Source organism: Achroia grisella, unplaced genomic scaffold (assembly GCF_030625045.1).
Source record: "Achroia grisella isolate CSIRO2021 unplaced genomic scaffold, CSIRO_AGI_Agris_v1 utg660, whole genome shotgun sequence".
NCBI lineage: Eukaryota > Metazoa > Arthropoda > Insecta > Lepidoptera > Pyralidae > Achroia > Achroia grisella.
Genome location: NW_026712984.1, coordinates 4,785,739 through 4,812,521, shown reverse-complemented (window position 1 = coordinate 4,812,521; position 26,783 = coordinate 4,785,739). Strand labels below are relative to the sequence as shown.

The window sequence follows — 26,783 nt, the reverse complement described above, 5'->3', positions numbered from 1 at the left end:
ATATGTTTTTTAACCTGTTGTCAAAAGACCTTACCATCGTCTGGGGGTGATGAGGTTGGTGGTAGTAATGCGCCGGGGACACGGGTGGTGTCGGATACCCCCAGTACACAAGCGGGGGCGGCGGCAGGGTTGGTCCCATAGGCGGGTAATAATACGTCAACGGACCTGCCATAAAACGCATGATTAGTTAAAATTTCTTAAGACACAAAGTTATAAATTAATGATTACTATGAATTAATTAATGATTCATCATTAATTAATTCATTATAAAATTTGTTACGGTAGTTTAAAGTTCAATCAACTTGAACGAATCATTAAATTCTGTAGACATTTTTATAATTAAATTCTCAGTGAAATGTTGTCGAAAATCTTGTTATTAATTACAATTTATAATATATTTTTCGTATGTAAATATAACATTTGCTAAACAAAATTCCTATCCTACACATACGCTGTCATAATCCATCTAACACTATATCATAATAGAAGGAAATGCAGATTTACTAGCACCCTAATTATATAGCAGTTAAATCCCAATTTGTACATCGTGTTTAAAATATATATATATATATATATAATATACTATAATATGTATTTGTTCGATTAAACAAAATTACGAGTCATGCGATTTTTGTTAGTCACATTACAAGTTTACGTTTTGTAAAGGTATGTGCATATATTTGGCACAGCCCTACAAATGCTCTCCAATTATGTAAGTATATATCTAATATTGAAGTAAGTACATGAATACCAGATTTTATACCATTATAAGTTTAACAACCCGTTATAATGTGCCCGTTACTTGTTTAAGAGCCCCTATTATTACACAGTGTAAATGTATTTTGAAAGTGATTATAAAAATGTTTAGCTGATTCTTTAGAAAATTAAAAAAAAGATATACAAACTGGCAAATATATACATATATATATATGTATATTACTATTAATACGTCTGATGTCAAACATCAATTCATAAGAATGTAATATAGTAATAATAAACTATATGTTTCCAGGAAGTTATGGATAAGATGTTATTTACAAATAATTTTAATCGGTAAACATATTATAGGAAGTAATTAATGATAATGTAGTATCACAAATAAATTTAATAATTAAATGGTCAATTAATAGTTAAAAAGCGAATTGCTTCTGTTAAGATGTTAAGTATATGTAAGCATACATTTTTGATAATATATTATTATATGCATATTAAAATCTAACTATAAATATAGTAATTATTTAAGATATGAAATAGAAGAGAAAATACATAATATTAAAAAAAATACCAGTTTGTATATTTAAGAAAACTGTTTTCTTTTTTTTAATACCAGCTAAATATTTTCATGCCCGTGACTTCATACGGCACATAGACGAACAAATGTGGGTAGTTATGTAATTAAAAACAAGATGAACACTCACCAGGTCTCAACGCATTAACAGTCCACCAAGCAGTGCGCAACTTACACCAATACTCTGATTTGTTTGTTACACACGTCGCCGATGCCGCCAACCACCAAGCTAGTCTGCGGACTTTACCAAACTTATGCTTGCCTAGTATCCCTCGTACTATTAGCACCATTATTGCAACCTCAAATTCTAAATTAGATATAAGTTTACATTTACTTTGTAATGTATATGATCTTCCGCGTTAATACATACATAAATGAATAATGGTTAAGTTACAAAATTGTGCTGTAATTATCATTAGTGCTGACAAATGGTTCCTGTAATAATTAATGATTAAATCTTTCAAATAATAGACATTTAATTATAAATTAATGATTGGTTAATTGAAACTGAGGTTGCAATTTTAAAGAGAGTAAGATAGAGCTGTATATATCACGTGACCCACAACAAATGAAGTAGATACTTACGCCATCTTGTTATACGTAAATGATGAATACCTATAGAGTTCGTGTAGCGCTAACATCCACCCAGCCACTAGAGGGCGTTTAGACCTTACCCATGAGTCGGTTTCCTCTAAATTAAGCACATAGATGTTTTCTACAACACACTAAGCTTGAAATTCATCCCATTTTACAAGTTTAAAGTTTTAATTCTATCACCTGTTGTTTCCATGCATTTCTCGAAGCGTATAAATAATATTGTAGTATATTTTTTATTGGAAAATACAATGTCGTATTAGGTAATTTAGAATTTTGGAGTTACATGAATTTTTCAATTGTAATAATGAACTAATGATACTTATAAATTATTACGTACTTATTGAAATCATTTTGTTAAATTACAATAAATAATACACCAAAATTATTAAATCTAACCCAATATGACTGATACTAAATTCATGAATATTAAAAAATATTGCACTTCGCCAGTTTGTAGTTGATTTCAAGAATTATTGTTCATTTAATATTCGTATTATTATCACAGATGAAGCCATATTGTGCTTGCATATATTATATATTTTTATTTTAAAATTTTCAGAGTAAGATTTATAAATTCGTACAATGACAGGTGTAGTTAATGAAGCTAAGTTAGGAGGCGGGATAGAGGAAATGATTGTGCTATTTTATCTGTTATCTTGTGAAGGAAATATCGATATAATACCGGTTTTTTACAATAAGTATGTTATAGAATGTTTCATATAGCTATGCCTGAATCATAAGCATAAAGTAAGAGATCATACATAAATTACATCATACTTCAGTGATGTGACAAACTGTGACAAAGATAGGGGGAGAGGACATCACCCCTCCCCCAGTCGATGTCACAGTGTGACGTCACATATTTATATATTTGAACTATTCCCATTAACAGTTCATATTTCGTGTTTTAAGATATTAGATTTTAAATGTGATGGCACATATTTAGGACCCCTCTCACTCTCTTGTCACACAATATCACACTTTGTCGGCGTAATTGTTACGTTAAGGAAGGGGCTCTTTAACTTATTGAATTACTGTTTTATCAATCAATTATATTTTAGATTTGTAAATGTGACATCATAAATTTAGATCCCTTCTCATCCTATTGTCACACTTTGTCACACTTCGTCGACCTTAACATATGACGTAATTAATAGATAACCCGTAATCATAAATATAGATCTTATTCTATAATTCGATAGAACTAAAATATTTATTTAATGAGTTACTATAGATGTGTGTATTTTAAGTGATTCATATACACCTCATATTCACCTAAATATCGTAGCTTAGTTTATAGGAAATGTGCAATATAATACACTGTGATAAGAATATTAACTCAGAAACAGCAGTGAATACATTATGTATCATATTACAATTAAGTAACATGCCGTAATTAATAATAATAATAATCTCAGGACAATACACACAGCGCCATCTAGTCCCAAGTTAAGCTAAAACTTGTATTACGGGTACTAGATAACTGATACAAATATGTACCTACATAGTGGTATAGCATACCGCCTTACATCCGATGGCCGCGAGTTCGATTCCTCGCACGGTACAAACATGAGTATGATTGTTTGTATCGGTCTGGCTGTTTTCTATATATATTATGTATGTAATTACAAACAAATCTATGTTATATACAAAAACAATGTAGGTACCTACGTATATATATCAGTTGTCTATGGCGATGGCGCTGTATGAATTGTACCTACTGAGAAATTATTATTATCACTATTGTGACATTTTCTCATCTCTTGCTGGTTTTTTACCACACTTACGGGCCGAAAGCAAGTAAGTCATTATTATTATATGGTTTTATGTTTGTTACTTAAAGAAATAGGTTTATATGAATTCGTAAATCCAGATATTTAAATCCAATTTCACAAATTATAGACACGTACCTAATGATGATGATAATACGGTATTTAACTCTGACAACGAATAGTTAATATAATGGTAAATTAATTGGACATACAACGATTCACCCATTCACCGTATAGAAAGTGTTAGTAAACAGAGGATGGCCTAACATTAACTCTGATAAGGAAATTAACGAGTTAGTAATCTCCTTCACAAGTTGTCTTCTATTCAATGAAGCCTTGTATAGAATGTAAATAGCACAACCAACCTTCAGTAGTGGTAGGAGATATTTCAATTTAGTTAAACTACAATTTCATTGAAACATGTTGATACATGTCACGATAAACTTTAGTACAAGCCCGTTAATTATTTCCTCATTATTCATAAACTAGCACACGCCCCGGCTTCGCACGGGTGTACATGTATTATACCTACATATAAAATTTCTTGAATCACTCAATAGGTCAATAATATGTATTGAAATTTGTTTAGCTATTACAATATCGATAGTCCTTTTCTCTCAAACACATTTCAGTATATGAAAGATAGTGACAAAATACTGTAATAGTTAAAATAGATTTGTAACTATTAGTTTTATGAATAATGAGGTTTGTTAACTAAATTATTTGTTTGACAAATTTAAGACTTAATGAGAAGGGAAATAAGTTTCAATTCCGCATCTCCTACCACCGCTAAAGCAACCACATACCAAAGAAACTCGCAATAAATATGATCTAACACGTAATTTATCATTTTATTCAAAGTACGCAATAAACTATAATTAGCCAACTAAATTATAATAAAAAAGAAACTCATTAATGAACTAACAAGGTGAGACATAAGCTTCGTAAACCGATTTCCGAAATATCTTAGCATTATCTACTAATTTCATTAGATGTATAATTTTTACTAAATTCGTAAATAAACAATCTATGTAAAGATATGTAATTCAGGACTTATTTTGTGTAAAAAATCTGAAATATATAGCCCATATTTAATTCATTGCCAATTCCTAAATCATTATAGGTGGTTTCCATTACGAGAATATATATATATAAAAAAAAATATCTACTATATATAGTCCATAATTACATATTTTTATAGCAATAGGCTTTTCTTATAGGTCGTGAAATCCTCACACCACGGGTCCCCCAGTCAATACGCAAATATTTCAATGAAATTCAGCGCAATTTCACCATATCATCGTTTTTACAGTGAGTAATAATTTATTTATTACATAACAAATTTATTTATGTAACTGTACTTTTTTTGTATAACAATTTGAAGACAAAACGGCAATATAAAATATACCTACATGATATTTACATTTCTATGTTTAGAAAAATTTATTATTAAATTAACAATCAAAAATAGTGTTTGTTACGTTTGTAATAAATTTCATTATTACTTATTCATTAAACAAATGTCTAATAAATAAATAAAATATATACGAGAGTGTCGAATATTTTGTAGAACTTCATTATACAAAAAAAAATACTGTATTTGTGAATATATGGTATGTAAAATATATAAGCATGCACTAAATATCATTGGAATATGAATTTGTTCATTGAAGTAGGAAACGAAATATTGAAAGCAAAGAGAAGATATCACAGAGCAGCAGAATAGAAGCTGTGTAAGTACATATGCGTGTTAATGACTGGAGGAGACCAGGTTACCCCTGACCGATCATAACTGTTATGTTTTATAAGTTGACTTGTTGACAACAAATATAACCATACAAAATACCCCTAAAGTCATCCAAAAATATAAGTTTCAGTCGATCTGTATTGTTCAGAATATATATAATTATAAAATATATATATTAAATAATAAATAGTTACATCAAAGCCAATTTCAATACAAAATCGACTATAAAATCCATAACACCATAAGCTATCGTGTACATTATGAAAACAGTAACATAGTACCTATACGCTGTATATGTATCCGGACGAAGTGTGCTCTGGAAAACGACAAAGTACAAGCGAAATTCATTGTATAACCCGGTTTATATTGATACCATGCAATACCTTACCAATAAAACGTAAGCGGCCCATGCTACACCCAGATTCGTTCACGAAACGTGAAGACCATTTTAAACATAAAGTGCCACACTTACCGTTCAGTTACAACGACGGTCATGCACATTTTCCATAACACAACCGGTTCGGATACACATCCAAATTATTACAACACTTGTTTTTATTAATAAACACATTATTGCATTGTAAACTAGTTTGTACGTTTGCAACTTTGACAATTTATGTTTATGGCAAACTCAAAATGACAAACGTGGCTAATGTTCATGAACAGTACTTCAGAAATCACATCGGTATGTCATTCCTGTGGTATCCTTCATTACTTGCTGATGGCTAAAATGGCAAAACTTGTACTTTTAGAGGAACACTAATTAATAGCAGAAATTAGACTGAGCTTCCCGCGCAGACGACATTGTACAGTAGATATACGTTGGTAAACTACAAATGTTTTATGTTAATTATTTCATGTATTGTCAAAGAGGCAAAATGTAAATAAATTTAGAAATGACAGAACAAAGATTAGCCATTACACCGTGTTTTGTGACTGAAGCCCCATACCTATGTTTGTGAATACCGAGACAATGGCAACACCATAAACAACAAAGTTAACTTTGTAAGGATTTCTAAAGAGATCCATTATACAAAACACCAGAATTTGAACACGTTTCTAACAATTTCCATTGCATATATTTATTGTTAATTTAGCATTATAATATTTATCAATTTGACATAATATTTATGCTATTGTAATAGCAATTTTACATTTGTCAATTTGACATAATATTTTGCTATTAGTTTAGCAATTTTACATTTGTCAATGTGACATATTTTTTTTAGTATTATTTTAGCAAGTTGACATATTTGCTGTCGGCAATTTCACTATTGGTTTAGCAATTGTAATTGCAATTGGAATAGCAATTTTACATTACGTAATTTGACATAATACTTTCGATATTAGTTAAGCATTTTTATATTTGTCAATTTGACATCATATTTTTGCTATTGATGTAGCTATTATACATTTGTCAATTTAACATACTTTTGATATTTATTTAGCAATATTTTGTCAATTTGACGTATTTTCTGATCGAAATTATACTCGTAGTTTTTAGAAATTGAATATATATATACTTAGGATTGTTGAGAAATGTGTCCAATATATATTTTACTGATTTTTAATACTGATTTATCTATATACTATGTGGTGTGAGGTATTGAATAATGACATTAAGCTAGGTGGATATAAATGCTTTAAATTGTTAGGTTGTGAACAATATAGATATGACCTGGGTATCGGATATCAGGAGAGGATAAGTGCCAATAACGATCGCGAATAACCGAAGCAAACGTAGAAATTCCTAAATCGATTTAAACAAACAAACGCAACAATAACGTTCTACGTAAACTTAATATAAGTATGATCTAAAAAAAGTGTAAATTGACAGCAAAAGGTGCATTGTACTCAATAAAAAACGACATAATATTTAAGTACCTAATATTTTCAAATAAGTACTCCGAGTACATAATTTTTCAGACTATCATTCAGCCTTGACGATATTTGTCTTTTAGCTAATGGAATGTCTATGGTTAAAAATCACAACAATATAAAATGATCTCTATATAGATCTCTATATACGAAGTATATATAAAGCTAAATATATGCCTAAATTGTCATTTATTAACAACCGTTCTTTTTAAATACCTAAAAACTATTCTAAACATAGTGCAACAGTATTTAAAGTCAGTACAAATTCAACAAAAAACACTTTGATTTCACGTAACTAACCTAAAATATCGAGGTGCTATACATTAGCTGCCGTCAGTATAAAGACGTAAATTCATGATGATTTAACATGAAAATCATTGGGAAGGCACACAGTGGCAGTTTCAAAAACTATTTGAGCCTGTTGTCACATTTTATACCCTGTTTAAATATTAACTACACAAACCGTTGTCATATCATTCGCAAGTCTTTTAACTGTTCTCTTATTTACTTTTATACAATTAAAATATCAACGCGCCAATGGTAAATTTCTCTTTTAAACATACGTCTTAATTACGCTGCCTAGGCGATCTATTTTAAGACATTTAGACAAGCCGTCCGTCTCTGTCTACCCTGCAAGGGTTCTACCGTGAAGATAGACTATATTAAACACCGGGGTAGTACGGGTAGGTAGGGAACATAGGCAGCGTGGCCGTAGGAAATGACGCACTCATAGAAGCCGGGAGCGCGGAAGACAAAGACCCGTATCCTGCCGGCAGAGCGGTGGGTATACCCGTAGGAAGACCACTACCGTACGTGGAAAGCATAGAGTTCGTATTCGCGTACGAGAATATCGGCGCGGACGTGCCGTAGGAGAGCACTGGGAGGGAGAGAGCCGGAGCCATGGGAGGGGGGAGCGTGTACGGGCGCTTAGCGGGAGGCGCCTCCGTGGGGGTGAAGGCGCGGTCGTAGGTCCTCTTCGTGGGGAGCAGCGTCTGCTGCGCGGGGAGGAACTGGGGCAGGGAGTAGGGCCCGGCGGGCGCGGGGGGGCGCACCGCGTACGAGGGGAGGAGGGGCAGCACGGGGGCGCGCAGGGAGGCGAGGAGCAGGTTCTCGTGCTGGCGGGCGAGCAGGCTCTGGTGCGCGATGTGGTGCGCGAGCAGGCGCGGCGCGGGCGCGGCCGCCGCAGGGGGGGGGACCAACGTACCGGGGGAGAGCACCTTGGGGGACGTGGCCGGCGTCACGCCGCCCGTCAGCACCAGGTTCATGTCGTCGCCCGAGCACTGGAACACCTGCAATAAACGTATTATACCTCATTAGTAAGGATAAATACCTTAATTTACAATAAAATTATTCGTATAAAGATCTGTTTAACAATATAAATTATCATTAACTTAATAGTCATGATACTTACCTCGATGTACCGTTGCTTCTTGCCGAAAGTCATGTACCGATGATGCTTTTGCTGCGCACACAGAAACGCGCTGGCTTCGCTGTCCATTTGTATAAATGCTTCTCCACTGGGGTGACCCTGTTGCGTAAGTGCGGAATTATTAATAATTTATTTGTAATGAATTTATTTATTTACAAATAAATAATTTATTTATTCAAAGTTTGTCGTCTGTTTGTCGTTTTAAATATATTTAAAATAAAAAAATAGATACATAAATTTATGATCGAAACAAGATTTTATTGAATAATGACGATTTTATGTCATACCTACTAGTGAACGAGTGCTGCTTGTAGCGACTGGTTTACTCCAATCACTACGACTGATTTACTCTTATTTAGTTGCTCAACCAGTTACTGGTATATTTATTATTTTCACTCTAATGAATTACTGTTACTTGGTAGTTCGTTTACACATATTTAAACTTCAAAATTAGGGTTACAACTAAATTACTTAAAAGAGTGTTGCTCTTTCAAAGACAAGCTTCTTAATCGTTCTTCTTGTATGAGACAGATTTCCGAATGAGCGGTAGATTAATTAAAAAGATTATGACTATTCAAATAATTTAAATGTAAGTTAATTTCTATAAAGAATTTTCTATTCTATTCTATAATCACTTACTTGAGCATTATAAACCATATGTACACCTTGTACCACTATGTTTTTGGCAAATTCGTCCAGGAAAGTTAGTATGTGTTCCACCTGCAACAAGGATTTGAAATATGAATTCATCTCTGTATATTTACGGTTAGATACATTCATTCATAATTTTATAGCCGCGCTTTTGATGAAGTTCTTGCAACTTTCCACGATCTTCTATCAATCTCTTAGTTGTTGATACGACACGACTCCAATTTTGTCTTTAATCTACTTGATATAGCTGTGTCATAGGTATATTTATAGTATAGTATATTTTATTTATTGGCTTTATGGACAAATAAAAATAAAACATGTTATACCAGTCTTTTGAGAAGTGTAGAGATATATTTGTGGCTAAACAATATGCTATGTCCATATTATTGCCAAAAATAATAGTAATAAGTGTATAATATCGGAATATGCAGAATAATAAATATCAGTTTATGAACTTTTTTTTATTTATAGAACTATAATACAGTAACTAAAGACAGTCGCTTGTAAATAACGTTAGAAATATCACGCCGTTACTATTTATTGCTTTCTGATTAACGAGTCCATTGTTTTCATTTATTCTTTTTATTAATGAAGTTTAAGAAATTGAGGATTGTAATGAACATTATTATTTCCAATAACAAATATATATCTTATCATCATCACCATCATCTTACGTCGTTCTGTGAACTCCTACAATTGTTTATTTAAAAATAAAATTTTAATCAAAATGAAATGCAATAAATCTTTTTTCTATACATATCATCACTTAGTATAAAACAAAGTCGCTGTCGCTGTCTGTCCGTCCCCTTGTATGTTTAAATCTTTAAAACTACGCAACGGATTTTGCAGCGGTTTTTTTATTAAATAGAGTGATTCAAGAGGAAGGTTTATATATATAATACATGTACACCCGTGCGAAGCTGGGGTGAGTAGCTAGTATATATATATGTATAACGTATTAATGTATATATTGACCGTACACTGCTATAAATTCATAAACGTTTTAGTTGACTTACTTATAAATGCGTCGTCTAGTTCCAAGAACGCTTAAGGTAGTTATTATACTTACTTTGCAATACGTCATTCCACTAACCATACATTTGCAAAGATCAAGTCATTTAAGATAAAATAGGAATAAATACTAACCTGCGCTTCGTATGGCAATCCTCGCAATCTCACGCAATCCTTGGCTGTCCCCGATGTGATCACATGTTGGGGCACCAGCACGGGTAGCAGACCCTCGGAGGGAGCCGGGGCTGCTGTTGGAGTACTCGCCGTACTGGAACGTGTCTCCAGCGATCGGTTCAGGACCTGTAGACAAAACGAAAATGTTTTATGTAATTTGAATGGTATAACAACAACAATCACATTGTTGAAAATCCTCCCAGCATTGGTATATCCAAACCGATACGATATACCTTCAAGAAAAATGTTCATTCCTACTTAGAAAGCCGGCAACGCAATTGCAATTCCCCTGGTGTTGCTGGTGCTAATGGGCGGCGGTAATCACTTACCATCAGGTAAGCTGCAAGCTCGTTTGTCTGACAGACTGACGGTCTACTGTCACTACTGGTCTACTGATGGTATGTGACAATCATCGTCTATACAGCCATGGAAAACAACAGGGATATCACATTATAACTAGTGCCTATTTGTTAAATCGCATCCTGAGTTATTTAAAGGATCCAATGACTTTGAGAGAAACACAAGTACTAAGTACGTCCTAAATCAATTAGCTAATAAAGTCAACGCTAGCAAGTTTAAATTGTTACCCAATGGCCATAAAAATATATAACAAGTTGCTAGAGGAGTTAAAACAATTATATAATACCAGTGGAGGATGATAAGATGAGCATGAGGTCAGGTCAATTAGACCAACGTGACAAATTCACCAGGAATTTATCATGATAGTTTTTAGAAGAAATAGCGTGGAGGTGAACCTGAATTGGTACATTGCTAGCAATTCAAAAATCGGTAGTCATATAGGTATTTATATAATGTAGATTATTACAGGGTTATTATTATTATTACTTATATACGTTTTATAACAAGAAACTCGCGGGCCTTAGTCAAGCGTGGATGAGTTTAAAAGTTATATCAGGATGATGAATGTAATGACGAAAGAAATTTTATTTCTATTTATTATTATTATTAGGTTTCTTTTATTTTCTTTTCTTTTATCGGATCTAAAAGAAGGCAATACTTACTCACACGGGCCTTAGTCAAGCGTGGATGAGTTTAAAAGTTATATCAGGATGATGAATGTGATGACGAAAGATATTTTATTTTAATTTATTATTATTATTAGATTTCTTTTATTTTCTTTTCTTTTATCTGATCTAAAAGAAGGCAATACTTACCCACACGGGCCTTAGCTAAGTGTGGAAAAGGTTGCGCTATGTGAAGATTATTGTGGATGTCAGAATTTTTGTAATAATGCGACAGGTATTGTGGCTTTTTGTAAGATATATGTATTACATATTATTATTATAAAATGACGTGGAAATTATACATTGGGTATTGGTGAAAATATAACTAGTTGAAATTCTTTATTGCACAAGCGTATCGAATTGCAGTAAACGATATGAAAACCAATGCGGGATTTGTAAATCAACGCACGATAACTCAAGGCCAATTCATAAAAGAGTTTGTAATGAAAAGAAATGATTTTTTATTTGCGTATTATACGGTTAGATTATAGTAATATGTCCAGGTATATTATTATATATTATTGGCAACTGTTTAATTGCTTCAATTTATGGGAATACAAATTTTTTAAATGTAATTTTTTTACCAGGAATAATAAAACTTGATGCTTAGTTAAGAAAGCATAATGGTAAATTTTTTTTATACGTAACTGGAAACAAGCTGACGGGCTACATGATGGAAAGTGTCAACCCTCGCCTATATATTATATACTACTTGTTCTTGCAACTTCTTCCGCATGGAATTTAACTTTATTTTTCTAAAATAAAATTAATCTAAGCCTATCAGCTACCTGCCAATAAAAGTCCCGTCAAAATCGGTCCAACCATTTCAGAGATTAGCCGGAACAAACAGACAGACAGACAAAAATTGTATAAACTGTTATTGTGGTAGGTATATGAAACGTATTTATAATCATATGCATGTAGTAAAAAACGGTTATTTCAATATTATAAACTTATATTGAGCAGTAATTTAGGCTACTTTTATTTTAGAAAACTAAAGTTGAATTCCACGTGGACGAAGTCACGATAAAAAAAACCCGTCACCAGTCATGCATTGTTACTCCTGACGATTTATATATATTTATGATATGTTAAGATGCCATGCTTTCCTTTTAAACATTTGATTTGTAATAATCCGTAATCTTTCCAGTTTGTATAGCATTATTTCCGTTAACATGAGATCAATGAATGTTTTTTATTATTATTCAACAGTTAAAGGTTAAAATAATTAAAGTGCATATCACAGTCAACATGCAATTAATTATCTGTATTTAAATATAATACCTACAGTTACCTAATCTCAGATCTGGGGGTACAAAGGTCCTGAATCATTAAGATAAAATATTATGCTGGTATATTAATATTTAACCTTTTCCACGTTATAAGTAAGTATAAAGTTGGAGTTTAGTATTAAATTAGCAATTACAAATTGAAAATAAATTTGTGTCAAATTTTAAACAATTTAAAAAAGACTTGTTTACCTAGAGGCTTAGCACAGAACTTTTTTTTTAGGCAATTGCTTAAATATAGATAAATATGACATCCAAAGTTTGTAAAAATGTTACCATTAAGGACGCAAAATAGGGGATGTAAGCTTGTATGGAAATTCGTCATTTTTGAAGCTAGAACGATGCAAATTTTTTCTTTTAAATTTTGCGGGTAGATTGTTTTTCTTTATTTGGTCAAGCTCACTATTCTACGCGGATACAACTAATATTATAAATGCACAACAGCTTGTCTGTCTGTTCGTCTGCTTGTTGCTATTTGGGGCATACTCGTTACGTAAATAGAATGACAATTATATCTAGCAAACATGTAATAAAATGACTCAGATGATTTATTGGAGTTTTTAGATTCATAAATTTGTTTACATTATACACATAAATGTGCTATACTTCTATAAAAACTGCAGTTCGTCCGATAAGGGTATCAATACTCGAGAAAAAACTAGAGTTCAACGGAAAATGATAATGTTATAACAGCAAGTAATGATATGACCGGGGCTTCTTAATTTGTATTACAGCTTAGAGATACTTTGAGTCGTGGAGAATGTATAGCAGCTCTATATTCGTAACTATTCTAATGCTGTTGACTGCAGCTGGCTTTTACAGCTTCATCGAACGATAGGGGGCGGGTGTAGATGGCACTCCAAACCCGCAGCAGGCCTTATGTACCGGCTAAGGCCAACTCCTGTCTGACGTATACGACTTTAGTCTGAGGGCACTGCTGGGGTTCGAACCTTGTTTGAACCGGGTTTGAATTAGCCAGGGGATTGGTCAATGCGAGGCGACCGAGGGCGCCAGAATTGTAGCGACATCATCAAACAAAATAACAATATATAAAGCATATATATGTTACTATATTATGATACAATCTACTACTACTACTACATACTATGATACTATCTATAATTTTAGTGAATAAAATAGAAAATAACGTATTTATTATATTCACGATAATAATTATTATATCTTTCTATCTGTAGCGTACAATAATATTTTGAACCATTTAATAATATATTTTGTAAAATTCTTAATTTGTGATGACTGATGTCTACGTGAAACCTTAACACACAAATAGACAAGCACATATTTATGCCAAAAAGATGAACCAAGAATGAATGTGACAATCTGAAACCAACAATGGGTTGGTTTCAGATTGCAATAGTGTAATTTGAAATATATAGGTATAAACTGATGACATTAAAGTGTCGTTAAGGACCTAATTGCAAAATGAATTAATTTTATTCAGTGTCAGTTTCCATTCAATTGTATTATTTGCATAGCATTGTGAAAGGTCAAGGAGCGTCAAGTGACAGCGCGTGACACTCCAGGTATTGTATTGCAGGTGTCCTAATTTTATAATCTAAATAAACATATATGACAAAACTATATATACTTAAAATTATCGGGTAGGAGGGAATTGTTACTAATATGGACTAATAATCCCATTTCTAGCAATGTACCATGACAGGTTGATTTCCACGTGGTTCCCCCTGGAAAGCATCGTGGTAAGTTTCCATTTGCCAAGATGGGCTAACTGATCTGACTTCATGTTCTTTGTATCATCCTCTACTGGTGCCCTGCCAGCGTAAACCGTTAGCGTAGGCGAGTGCAACATTCCATTATTGACTATAAAAAATACCTATAATTATTTTCATACACCACAAATATACATATACGGTTGGCCGCAGCTGGCCTACAGCTTCACCGAATGATATGAGACTAATGCAGATGGCATTCCAAACCTGCGGAAAAACTAACGCAGCGGCTGAAGGCCAACTCTTGTGTGACGGATACGACTTTAGTCTAAAGGCACTGCTAGGGATTCGAACCTCGACTCAAGCAGGCACTTGAATTTCGATCCCCGTTTGAATTGGACGGGAGATCAATCGGAGGGACGACCGGGCTCCGGTGTTGAGCGATGTAAAAGAAAACAAATGACTTACCTGTTGTACTTCTGCTGTGGTAGACCGGAACAGCTCAATATATCTTGAGCCGATTAACTTCCGGTGCCTAGAGAGAGCCTTTGGCGCGTCATCTTCCTTTGCAAATAGAACAAACGCATCCCCGGTTGCACGACCATCTGATCTTCTTACAAAGAGCACCCCGTCCGCACCGTCTAGCACTTGAACTGGATCGTCGCCGGTCGAGAAGAATTCCAGCTGGCAAATAATAATAATCATTTAGTTAAGATCAGCCAAGCAGAAGAGGAAACGCCAGTACACACCCTATGTGTTTGTAGCCCATCCATGAATTTAATCTGTTTATTAAATTAAGTATATTTTCTAAAATATCAGTAACTTAAGCTATCTGCGAATGAAGGTTCCGTAAAAATCGGACCAGCCATTTCAGACATTAGCAAGAACAAACGGTCACAGAAAAAAAAATTAAGTACTGTATATATATATATATTTAGTGAAAAGCATAATATGAAATACAAAAAGACTCTTCAATTTTATTTAAGAGATAGGATTCGAACCGCCAAATTATGAATAATTGCCGTTATTAATTTATAATTTTACTGACTGTGCCTGTGGTTTTACTCACTTTAAATTTAAATATACAAATTTCAATAAAAAATAAAGCTACTCAACTACAATATATGTTACTCTGATGCATAAGTTATATTACTGTAAAGTTTCATCAAAATCCGTTCAGTAGTTTTTGCGAGGGAGAGTAACAAACATCCATACTTACACTTTCGCGGTTATAATATTATTAAGATACTAACAACTTGTTGAGGTGTAGCATCATATGGCAGACCCCGCATCCGAACTATGACCTGCGCACCCCGCGTTAGGAAAGCCGCCGCTTCACACGTTGCACCGCCAGCGACTGATAGGAAGTCCTCTCCATTTGCCCGGTACACCTGTTCAGGTAACATTATTTATTTATATCTTATATAATTAGGCCTTAATTTGCGGAAGTTCATATCATTACTTATAGATAAAGCAGACGGTAAGCAGAGCTTGTATTATGGGTACTAGACAACTCAAATAAATACTTAAGATTTTTTTTTAAATACATAGAAAACACCCAGACCGATACAAACAACCATGCTCATGAGTACAAATGTTTGCACCATGTAAGAACTTGGACGGTAGGAAAAGAATTATGATATAAACTAAAAAAAATTACGTTCATAAGCAGCTAAAATGTCCTACATGAATAAATGATTTTTGAATTTGAATTTGAACCCGCGACTATCGATAGTAAATCGATGTACTAAACCGTTAGAACATCGAGGCTGTCATTTACTTAATGGATGTGTAATTCCACTACATGCTAATCTGCATGTCGGAGACCACAAATATTCAATGCGGAAACTTGAACACTGCCACTGGAAGCAATATAACTTTCTCCATTAGTGATCAGACTCCGACTGTTCAAAATCAAATTCAAAAGTCTTTATTCATGTAAGTCTATTACAGACTCTTATGACATGTCAAATCTACCGTCAGTTCGGAGCTTTCGAGCTGAGAAGAACTGACAAGAGCTGACAAGACGCAGCTCTTGTTCTTTTCAAATGAGCTTGTACATGTTTACAAAAATAAAGATTCATTTCTAAATTCAAATTTGGAAGAACAGCGTGATCACCAGCATATACTACTGCAATTTTATCAAAAGGAATATTTCCTTTAATCATTTATCGTATATTTTCTTCTATTAATCTTTATTATATATTTTCCGTGTCCGTAACCCGAATAGACCAGTCCCTTGAAGCCGTTATTATATTTATTTATTTATTAAAGGTAAACATGGCTGATTAAACACATGTTGAATCAATATAAAAACATACCTACTAAGCCACTGACAGGCTTTTACAAGTAATCGGAGTTATCAGATACACCCATATTGCGACCAATGTTTCACCTATAAACAAGGTAATGAATACAGTTTGGAGTCTAATGTTGACTGGTCGACAACCAGTCTATGACTGTTCAAAATATAAATTATAGAACGCAAATAATTTTACCTTTTTTTCCTGACGAAGTGTCCTGAATACTGGTGGGTAAGCGTGAAAAAATTGCGACTTTGATTAATATTCTGTTTATTTTTAGAAATATTTTAGAGTTAACTGGTACGGAATGGGAGAAGTCAGGAGTTCTAAAGAAATGGAATAGCTACAGTTATGGAGTTTGTTCTTATTATGAAGAGTCCTATGGTCCATAATTGTATGTACTCACCTCAATGTACCTTGGGCCGATGTGGTGCTTATGTCTTCGTTCGGAGTTCTCAAGATGGTTGCGATATTTAAAATGGAATGGCTACAGTTATGGAAATCGTACTTAGTGGGAAGTGTCTAAGGTCCATAATTGTATGTACTCACCTCAATGTACCTCGGGCCGATGTGGTGCTTATGTCTTTTGAGAGCCATGTCCCTGTGCTCTTGAGATATGAACCGAACTAATGCCTCGCCGTTGCGTCTACCTTGAGGCGAGAGGCATAGAGCTACTCCACCCCTAAACAAACAAAAAACAGACTTGTAATAACTACATTAGATTTTATATTATCTTTGCTTTCATTTATAAACTTTCATTAGGATTGTCTAGAAAATCCTTTCTGCTATAAGACCATGTTGATATTCATAAATTTTAGTTGGAACGCATTTATTTCGTGTCCGCGAGTTTCTCGGCGTGTATATATTGTGAACAATCTATTAACCATAATCAAACGACAAAATGTTAAGTATTTTAATATTTAATAACGTCACCTAGGGGAGAAGGGATTGCTAGTAATGGGAGTTAGTGACTCCATATGCTATTAATGTTATGTCAGGTTAATCTCCACGCCGGCCCCATGTAAACCATCCTGGCTAATTAGCCAGGATGGTTTACATGGTCAAAATCATGGCGTCATGGTCAAACCACCAGGAATTCCTGGTGGTTTGACCATGATGGGATGGGATGACCAACTAACTGATCTGACTTCATTCGTTTTGTCATCCACTATCATCCTCCACTAGTGCCAAGCCACTGTAAACTTTCCCTTCCATTTCAGGAGTTACTTCATTCACCTATTAAAAATTGTTTAAGCTGTAAGCTCGCTCACATTTAACAATATATTCTCTAAAAAAGTCATTCTAATTTCTGCGGCCATTTCATGAAACCTTAACCAGCTACGCCTCATTACGATGTCGTGAATAAATAAAGAACATTAACGGGTCTTTTTTTTTATAAATATTGAATTGTAATATGTGTGTATTTAGTGCCAAAATCCTTTGACAACCTTCCGTTTAGTACCTATATTTTAATACTTACTTGGCCACATTGAGACCCCGGAAGAACTTAGCAATATCCTGGTCGCTGGATTGCCAGGGGAGGCCGCGGGCGCGCACTATGCAATTATTATCAATCTCATCGTCTTTTGAGCTGAAACAATGGAAACATAACTTTATTTATTTGGCTCAAGGTCCAAACAGCAATGTACAGTAATAACAATACGCTAATTAAATAGTAATATTGTATATTTCCTATAATCTTTGAGGACATTGTCTTGTCAATATTTATTTAATAGTTAAGCCCGCAACATTCCAGTTTTATTCGCTATAACAAGAATTTATATCTTTTTGGTTTGTAAACCGTATGTAACAAAACTAATTAACTAAAAGTCCCTGTGGTCTAAAGGTTAGCACACCGCCTTACTTCCTATGGTCGCGGGTTCAATCGAACTCACATGGCAGACATTTGTATTCATGACTATGACTGTTTGTGTCGGTCTTGGTGTTTTCTATTCTGAAATATGTATGTATTTACGAAAAAAAATTATGTATATGTATCAGTTATCTAGTACCCATAACACAAGCTTTAGCTAGCTTAACTTGGGTCTAGATGGGGCTGTGTGCATTGTCCTGAGATTATTATTATTAAAACTGCAAAATTTACTGGCATTCCTTTATTCAAAATCAAAACTAAACTAATACCACGAGACTTGCAGTTACCATCTTTCGTACAAATGCGTCTATTGATCAAATATCATATTCAAATTGTAGGTAACAGCGAACTTTATTATTATTATAGTAGACACAGTGTAAATTGTTTTGAAAGAAATAAACATTTTATAATGTAAATTATCATTGTCCGTCTGACACTTGGATGCTATTAATAAAAAAATAATAATTTATGTGTAAAAACATTACAATTCTTATATAAGATAGACAAGTGACAACATAGTGTTGGTTTTAATAGTAGACATGCAAATTATTATGTTGTGTTTCAATAAAAAAAATAAAGGGAATAAGGTTTCCCAAATTCGAATTTAAAACTGAATCTGTATTATTGTAAACATTTACAACATTTATTTGAAAAGAATACGAGCTGAGTTTCTTGTCAGTTCTTCTCATCTCGAAATCATTCCGAACCGACGGTAGATTTGGCATATCATAAGAATCTGTAATAGACCTACATGAATAAAGATATTTTGTATTTTTTTAGTGGTGACACTGAGGTACTAATGCTGACGAATTTCGACAAAGGCTACCTCGAAATGTATAAATAACTAGCACACCGCCACAGGCTTTACATGGGTTCAATAGTTGAAGTTCTTCTTTTCTTAAAACTAAGATATCTCCTAAAGTGTTCGTTGAAATCAAACTATGTAAAGGACAATATTGTTCGAAATTAAATATGATAAATAACGTTTATAAGAACACCTTCGAACAATGTATTATTTTAGAAGAAATTTGATAACCATAAACAATGTGAGTTAACCTCAAACGATAAACATATGTTATTGCGGATAAGTTTTAGACCTTTTAAAGGAGAACAATTCCTTTATCGGTACATTCATTTTGTGTAATTTTAACCATTTACGCAGCGCAAGCAGCGGAAGCACTCAAAACGCATATTATTTGCTACATTTTTCATTGCTGCTACGCTCTAGGTCGTAGCGTGATGTTATATAATCTATAGCACTCAGGGATAATAAACCTTTCTACCAGTGTAAGTATTTCTAAAATCGGATCAGCAGAACCCGAGATTACCCCGAACAAACAAGCATATAAACTCTAGCTCTTTATAAGGACAATCAATTTTTTATCATAATAATAAATAACCCTAGAAGAGCGTGATCTCCAATCACAAGTATTTAATTATACTTACGAGGAGATCTCAGCCCGGGCTAAGAAGATATATATATATATAGTAATGTATTAGTAATGTGAAACACTTTGGTAAATCATCACCTGCTTCTTCTTATCCCATTTATCTGGTATCGGCGTAATAAGTTTTTCTCTTCCATTCATCCCTGTTCGCAGTCATCTCGTTACTTACTCCCTTTCTTACCATATCATCTTTCACAACTTGGTAAATAAAATAAGTAAATTTAAATTTATAATATTAGTTTAGCATTTCATATTTAGAACACTATACGTCGAAGTAAATTCACAATACTGTAATCTCGTCACGGCGTACATGCGTTCACAAAATGTCGTAAAACTATCGTAAACTTTACTCAATTCCGTTGATAAATACAGTCACACGTTTTGTTTGCGAAGCAATATTTATTCATTGCAGTGGATTGTATGAAATGATGTTTAATATTACTCTGAAACAACAACTATTTCAAATAGATATATGACAGACGTATATAGATGGAAAAATTATTTAAATATTTATTATTTTTATAATAAACTTTTTTCATTTGATTAAACAATTAAAACAAATTTAAAAATAAACTTTCAGGGCGAGCACAATATATATACGCAGGCTACAGGTCTAAAATACCTTACAATAGCCCAAAATCCTCAACTAACGCTACTAAGAAGCTTACATTTTCTTAATGAGTAAAAATACGTCGTTTTGAAAAATAACTGGAGGGTCCTTTTATATTTGCTCCCGTGAGAAGCTGAGGTTTTGCTATAGGTACCAATTACAAATATTTACACAGTATATTTAAGACATTTGCCGCTGCTATCTGTTCGCTTAAATCATTTAAATTACGCAACGGATTTTAAAGTTTTCAGTAATAGATACTATGCTTCACGAGGAAGGTTTATAAGTATAATTCATGCGTGTTATAGTATAGAACAAGCCGAGAAATTCAAAGATTTGTAATGCATCATGCATGCGCGAAGCCGGGACGGGTTTCTAGTAACAATAATATCAGTTGTACCTATGGGCCGATGTTTATGTGTTAATTAGAAGTTGTCTCATCCTTGTTTAGTTCAGCATTTATCGCTTTACTTTCAAATACCGATCATTCACCGAGTATAGTCGGCTCATCATCCATATCAAATTACCCAGAACAGAATGTAACGCAGCATCTTGAACTTGAAAAAAATATAAAGTCAACCTAACCCCTCAGCATATATTATTACCTCAACTTAGGTATATAAAATTAAAAATAGTATTTATAAATTCTTAAATGACATTAAGTCATAGTCTAAGAGACTTATGAAGCCTAATTTTGTGGTTCCAATGCTATAGTTTCAGAATATAGCTTTATTGCAAAATGTATTTAATTTATGTAATTGAATACCAAACAAGCTCATAGTCCACCAGATGGTAAGCGTTGACCGACGCCTATATACTTGAGGAGCACTGCGTAAATGCACTCTAGAATCAAAACACTGATTATAAAAATGAATGGTGGCTGAATAAAATAAATGAGACTGAAGTACCCACAAAGGCGCGACAAAGGCGACTTTTTATATAAATAAATGTAGTTATACGTAAAAATAAGTTAAGTTTCGTTTCACTCTTAAAAGTTGCGGCTATTTACAAATTATGACTTAGTATTTCAGCTGTACCACATTTATAATTAACTTAAATGTAGCAATTATTAAATGCACAATTAGTAAATGTCACCTGCACCATGCTACAGCGCATATGATATAATATAGTAAATAGGTTAGGGTAGTATAGCAAGTAGGTATTTTCGCAATCAAGTAGGTACCTACATAATAGCACCCTGATTAAAGAATTATATATTTTACAAATACGACAATATCTCTATTATCTTATCACATATACTTCCATACTCGTATAAGTAAATACCAGTGATTATACCCGGTTGTGATTAATGATTATATAGTAAATTTAAAGTAAATATATACCTATTTTTTTTTGTAAACATCATATTAGATAAGGTCTGATATTACATCAATATACTTAGCACAAATACGTTATAACTCAAGAAACAATACGGCAATAATACTAGTACCATAGAGCAATGAACACTGTTTTACATAAGTTAACATCGCCGTTCTGGCAAATAAATGTCATTACAGTCAGATTTTTATACTACTCTAATGCTGTGGGCCGCAGTTGGCCTATACAGCTTCACCCGACGATAGAGGATGAGCGCAGGCACACCAAACTCACGGAAGGACTTATGAAGCGGCTGAAGGCCAAATCTGTACCTGACGTACTTTACGTGACTTTCGTCTGAGGGCACCGCTAGGGGTCCAAACATCGGCTCAGGCTGTCGTAATTTCGATCTACGTTTGAATTGAATTGAAGCGAATTTTTCTAAAATATAAGCTATAGCTATAGTAAAAATTTGTTTGAAGTGAGGCGGGATTGTATATGCAGACAACTACTTCTATGAAATCTCTGAATGAATTGCTAAAAATGGCGGAGAAGTGCGGGGGAAAAATATCTTAGTCTTCCAGAAGGTAACGCATTGTTTGCCATTCTAGTCTTATAAAAAATCTACATACGAGATTGGAGGACAAATATCCTAGATTTTTGAAGTCCTTTCCTTAGAAAAAAGGTTGGCAACCTTGTTATTATCTCATTGCTAGTATAGTACCATGTTAGGTTGACCTTCACGCGGTTTCTCGTGAAAATCATCGTGATAAATTCCAGGCGAATTTGTCACAATGAGCTAACTGACCTGACCTCATGCTCTCATGCTCATTTTATTAAGCTCCACTGGTGCCCCACCAGAGTAAACCGTTAACACAGGCACCCGCCGCACCATTCCATTTTATTCATAAAAAAAACTGTTATTGTATACCATGACGACTATGATTGACGTAAACAACATGTTGTGTACGATATGACCTTACAAGTGTCATCTGTTTTTGTTATCTATCGGTTTATAGATAAACAAATATATTCTTAATGAACACAGTTTCCTGTGAAGAAACGGAAGGGTCAAAATAGACGCAATACTGTTAGCTTCTGCACTATCTTTTAATGTGTATTATATTATCAATTAATCCATACTAATTCTTACTAATACTATAAATGCAAAAGTATCTCTTGTCTATCTGTCGCGCATTCACGTCAAAACTACTTAACCGATTTAAATTAAATTTGGTACACAGATAGTCTTAGATCCTGAAAAAGGACATAGGTTTTAATGCGAAAAAAGGGTTCAAACGGGTCGAACGGGGAGATGAAAGGTTGTATATACGTATCGTCATTTTTATGGCTAGAAGGTTAAAATTTATTTTTTAGGCTGTTCATTAAAAATAAAGAAATATGACAAAGTTTGTAAAAAAAACTTGCGTTTATGTATTATAAACGCATTTTTTTTATATAGTAAGATTACAAACTACGTATAGAGAATATTATCATGTAAGTAATAAAATAATAAGCATGCGTAGGAACCCATGGAGACAATGTGCATTGATCGGAGGTGTCGATTCAAAACATGGCTGAACAATGATGTTACGACACATTGCGACATTATTTAACATGAACAGTTTGGGGAGTCCCATAGCTGCCATGTACCGATAACATTTATATTTTTTTTATACTACGTTGGTGATCAACGAAAATGAACGTTCGTAATGTTAGTTCTAGACGAGAAGAAGTTACAAGAAACTCTATCCAAACAACAAGTCAACAAGAATTAACTCAATAATTAATCAATATACTAGAATTAGTAACAAAGTCTAAAGAAGAAGAACGAGAAGAACTATCAAGAAACTCAACAACAAATCAACAAGAATGAACTCCCGATACAACTTTACCAATGTACTAGAATTAGTAACAAAGAAGAACTATCAAGAAACTCGATAACAAATCATCAAGAATGAACGTTCGTAATTTGTTTTAGTTCGAAACGAATAGAATTGTCAAGAAACTCTATCTAGACAACAAATCAACAAGAATCAACTCCCGAAACAACTGTACCAATGTACTAGAATTAGTAACAAAGTCTAACGAAGAAGAACGAGAAGAACTATCAAGAAACTCGATAAAACTCAACAAGAATGAACGTTCGTAATCTACTTTAGTTCGAGACGAGTAGAACTGTCAAGAAACTCGTATCTAGACAACAAATCAACAAGAATGAACTCCCGATACAACTGTACCAATGTACTAGAATTAGTAACAAAGTCTATATCGTATGACTGTACGTTCGATAAGAGACGTTATTGTGGTCTACAAGCCAAAAATTATCTAAGGTCAGTGATAGACGGGGCGCTATATTAAATTAATAATAGATCGCGCAACTTCGTTACCACATAATATTTTGACCACATATCAGGTTTTTTTATTGATGATAATGGAATGATGCACCCGCCTGCACTAACCATTTAGCCGTTAGCGCAGGCGGGTGTACCTTTCCGTTATCATCCATAAGATCCTTAAGAAACCTCATTGTACACTTCTTGAAAAACCCCATGTTGTAATATTCAGAAATTCGTAAAATATCAATGTATTTGCTTATAAATAAAAACGACATCCTATTGATGCTCTGAAAATTGTTCTTTTCCAGTGGGGAGGATAAGATGGTGGCAAATTGTGGCATCGTGACAAATGACAATTTACCACAATGGTTTCCAGGGGGAACCACGAAGAGGTTAACCTGACATGGTGCATTCCTAGCAATGGAGTTATTGGTCCACATAACTAACAATCCCCTATCCCCCACATTTTAGGTTAACCACCATGCAGTTCCCTCTAAAAACCATCAATATAATGATAAATTCCCGGTAAATTTTTTTGCACAACTATTATTACCGGCATAGGCTTACTAACTAATCTGACCTCAGGTCCCATCCCAGTTAGCTCATCTTGGGAAAGATCTCGTTTTATTATCCTCCACTGGTGCCCGGCCAGTGCAAACTGGGTGCACCATTTCATTATGAACCATAATAAAAACTTTGTTCTTTGTTAACCGATTGGAAAAAAACTGATTTTTAGCGAAGCACTACCTCATTAGTGACATTTGCAAAGAATTCGTTTACCGTTTCTAAGATTTGCGCACACAAACGGACTAAAAAACAAAACATCCGACAACAAATGTTTTGGGTTCTATTGACGGCCTCGGTGGTCTAGCGGTTTACTACTTTACTTCCGATGGTTGCGGTCTGGAATCCTCGCACGATACAAACGTTTTATTCATGAGTATGATTATTTGTATTAGCTTAATATTTTTTATGTACATATTTACAAAAAAAATGTATCTGAGTATATCTATTAGTTGTCTAGTATCCATAACACAAGCCCTGCTTAGCTTGAGTCTAGATGCCGCTGTGTGAATTGTTCAAGGAAATTAGTTTTTTGTCATTCTTGGGACTGGTGCCGCTATGTGAGTTGTCCAGAGATATTATTATTATTATTAAGTTGATAAACTCATCGAATAGTATTTTCTCTGATATATCTTCCATGTCCATATAGCAATCGGTTAAAATATTTTTTCTCATATGACTTCCATGTACAGAAAGTGACCAGTTACATTTTTATTGTATGTATCGAATACATGAATTTGCTAACGTCCTTCTTCTAAAATTAAAAAATCATTTATTCATGTTGGACATTTTAGACGCATATGAACGTCAAGTTTTTACATTATATATTTTTTTCCCTACTGTCCAGTTTGGTATATACTTAGATCAAATTGAGAAGAACTGGCAAGAAAATCAATTGAATAACTTTTTTAAAGCCAGTTTATTTACAATATATAGGTATTTATATGTGTCTGTCTCTGTCTGTGTATTATAGGTGTCTATGTCTAACATTAAATAAAAATCCCGTGCTTCATGCACAACTATTTTGGAAATGGGCATTCATACACACTAGTTCACAAATTTTCTAGTACACTTGCGTCCACATTTACAAAATATCCGCCCCGATAACGAAACCAACGTCCACCTTCTCCTCCACTCTCTCTCGCTTTTCAAAACTGACTGAGTAGAGTTTCACCCAGAAATAGAGATCAGATATAACAAATTATAGTAAACAGATATAATCTTATTGCCTTGACATGCCGCATTGGACAATTGCAAAAATCACATCAATTTACATGAAATTTGCATGTTTATGTTACTAATGAACATTGTTATTTGAAACGTGCATATAAATATGCAATTTAAAAAATGAAAAAACGTAATAGATGTTTCTGTGACCCGTATGTGTATATGTTTATGGGAATCCTGCAAATTTCTACAGTGATGCAGCATTTAGGTACTACGCACTAAAGGCTCATTTTGATACGATAAAATCGAAATATTATATTTGACTCCAAGTTACTTAATTTGTAAAAAGAGATATGGCAGATAATTTTCAGGCAACAGTATAATAATAATAATAATCTCAAAACAATTTGCACCTCACTTTATTCAGGCCTGGACCACCGGTCCAGTGGTTTATCACACCGCTTTTCTTCCAATTATCACCGGTTCAAATCCTCGTAAGGTACGACCATTTGTATTCATGAGTATGATTGTTTGTATCGGTCTGTATTTTCTATGTATATTATGTATGTATTTACAAAAAAAAATATCTATGTACTATATTAATTTGTGT

General features: G+C 33.6%; 1 protein-coding gene across 2 annotated transcripts in view; it reads right to left on the bottom strand.

Annotated features, from left to right (window-relative positions):
- The window catches only part of LOC131849815 (RNA-binding protein fusilli-like), a 114,981-nt gene that overhangs the window by 2,879 nt on the left and 85,319 nt on the right, over window positions 1-26,783 (bottom strand). Inside the window, exons 7-15 of one of the 2 annotated variants that reach the window (XM_059199938.1) lie at window positions 18,336-18,446; window positions 17,405-17,537; window positions 15,806-15,943; window positions 15,021-15,236; window positions 10,509-10,673; window positions 9,351-9,431; window positions 8,694-8,810; window positions 8,487-8,571; window positions 35-165 (exon numbers count right to left, since the gene is read on the bottom strand). In XM_059199938.1, coding sequence (XP_059055921.1) covers window positions 35-165; window positions 8,487-8,571; window positions 8,694-8,810; window positions 9,351-9,431; window positions 10,509-10,673; window positions 15,021-15,236; window positions 15,806-15,943; window positions 17,405-17,537; window positions 18,336-18,446 — 1,177 coding nt within the window. Of the gene's footprint in view, window positions 1-34; window positions 166-6,981; window positions 8,572-8,693; window positions 8,811-9,350; window positions 9,432-10,508; window positions 10,674-15,020; window positions 15,237-15,805; window positions 15,944-17,404; window positions 17,538-18,335; window positions 18,447-26,783 lie in introns of those variants that run through there. The other variant, XM_059199937.1, reaches the window with a different exon arrangement.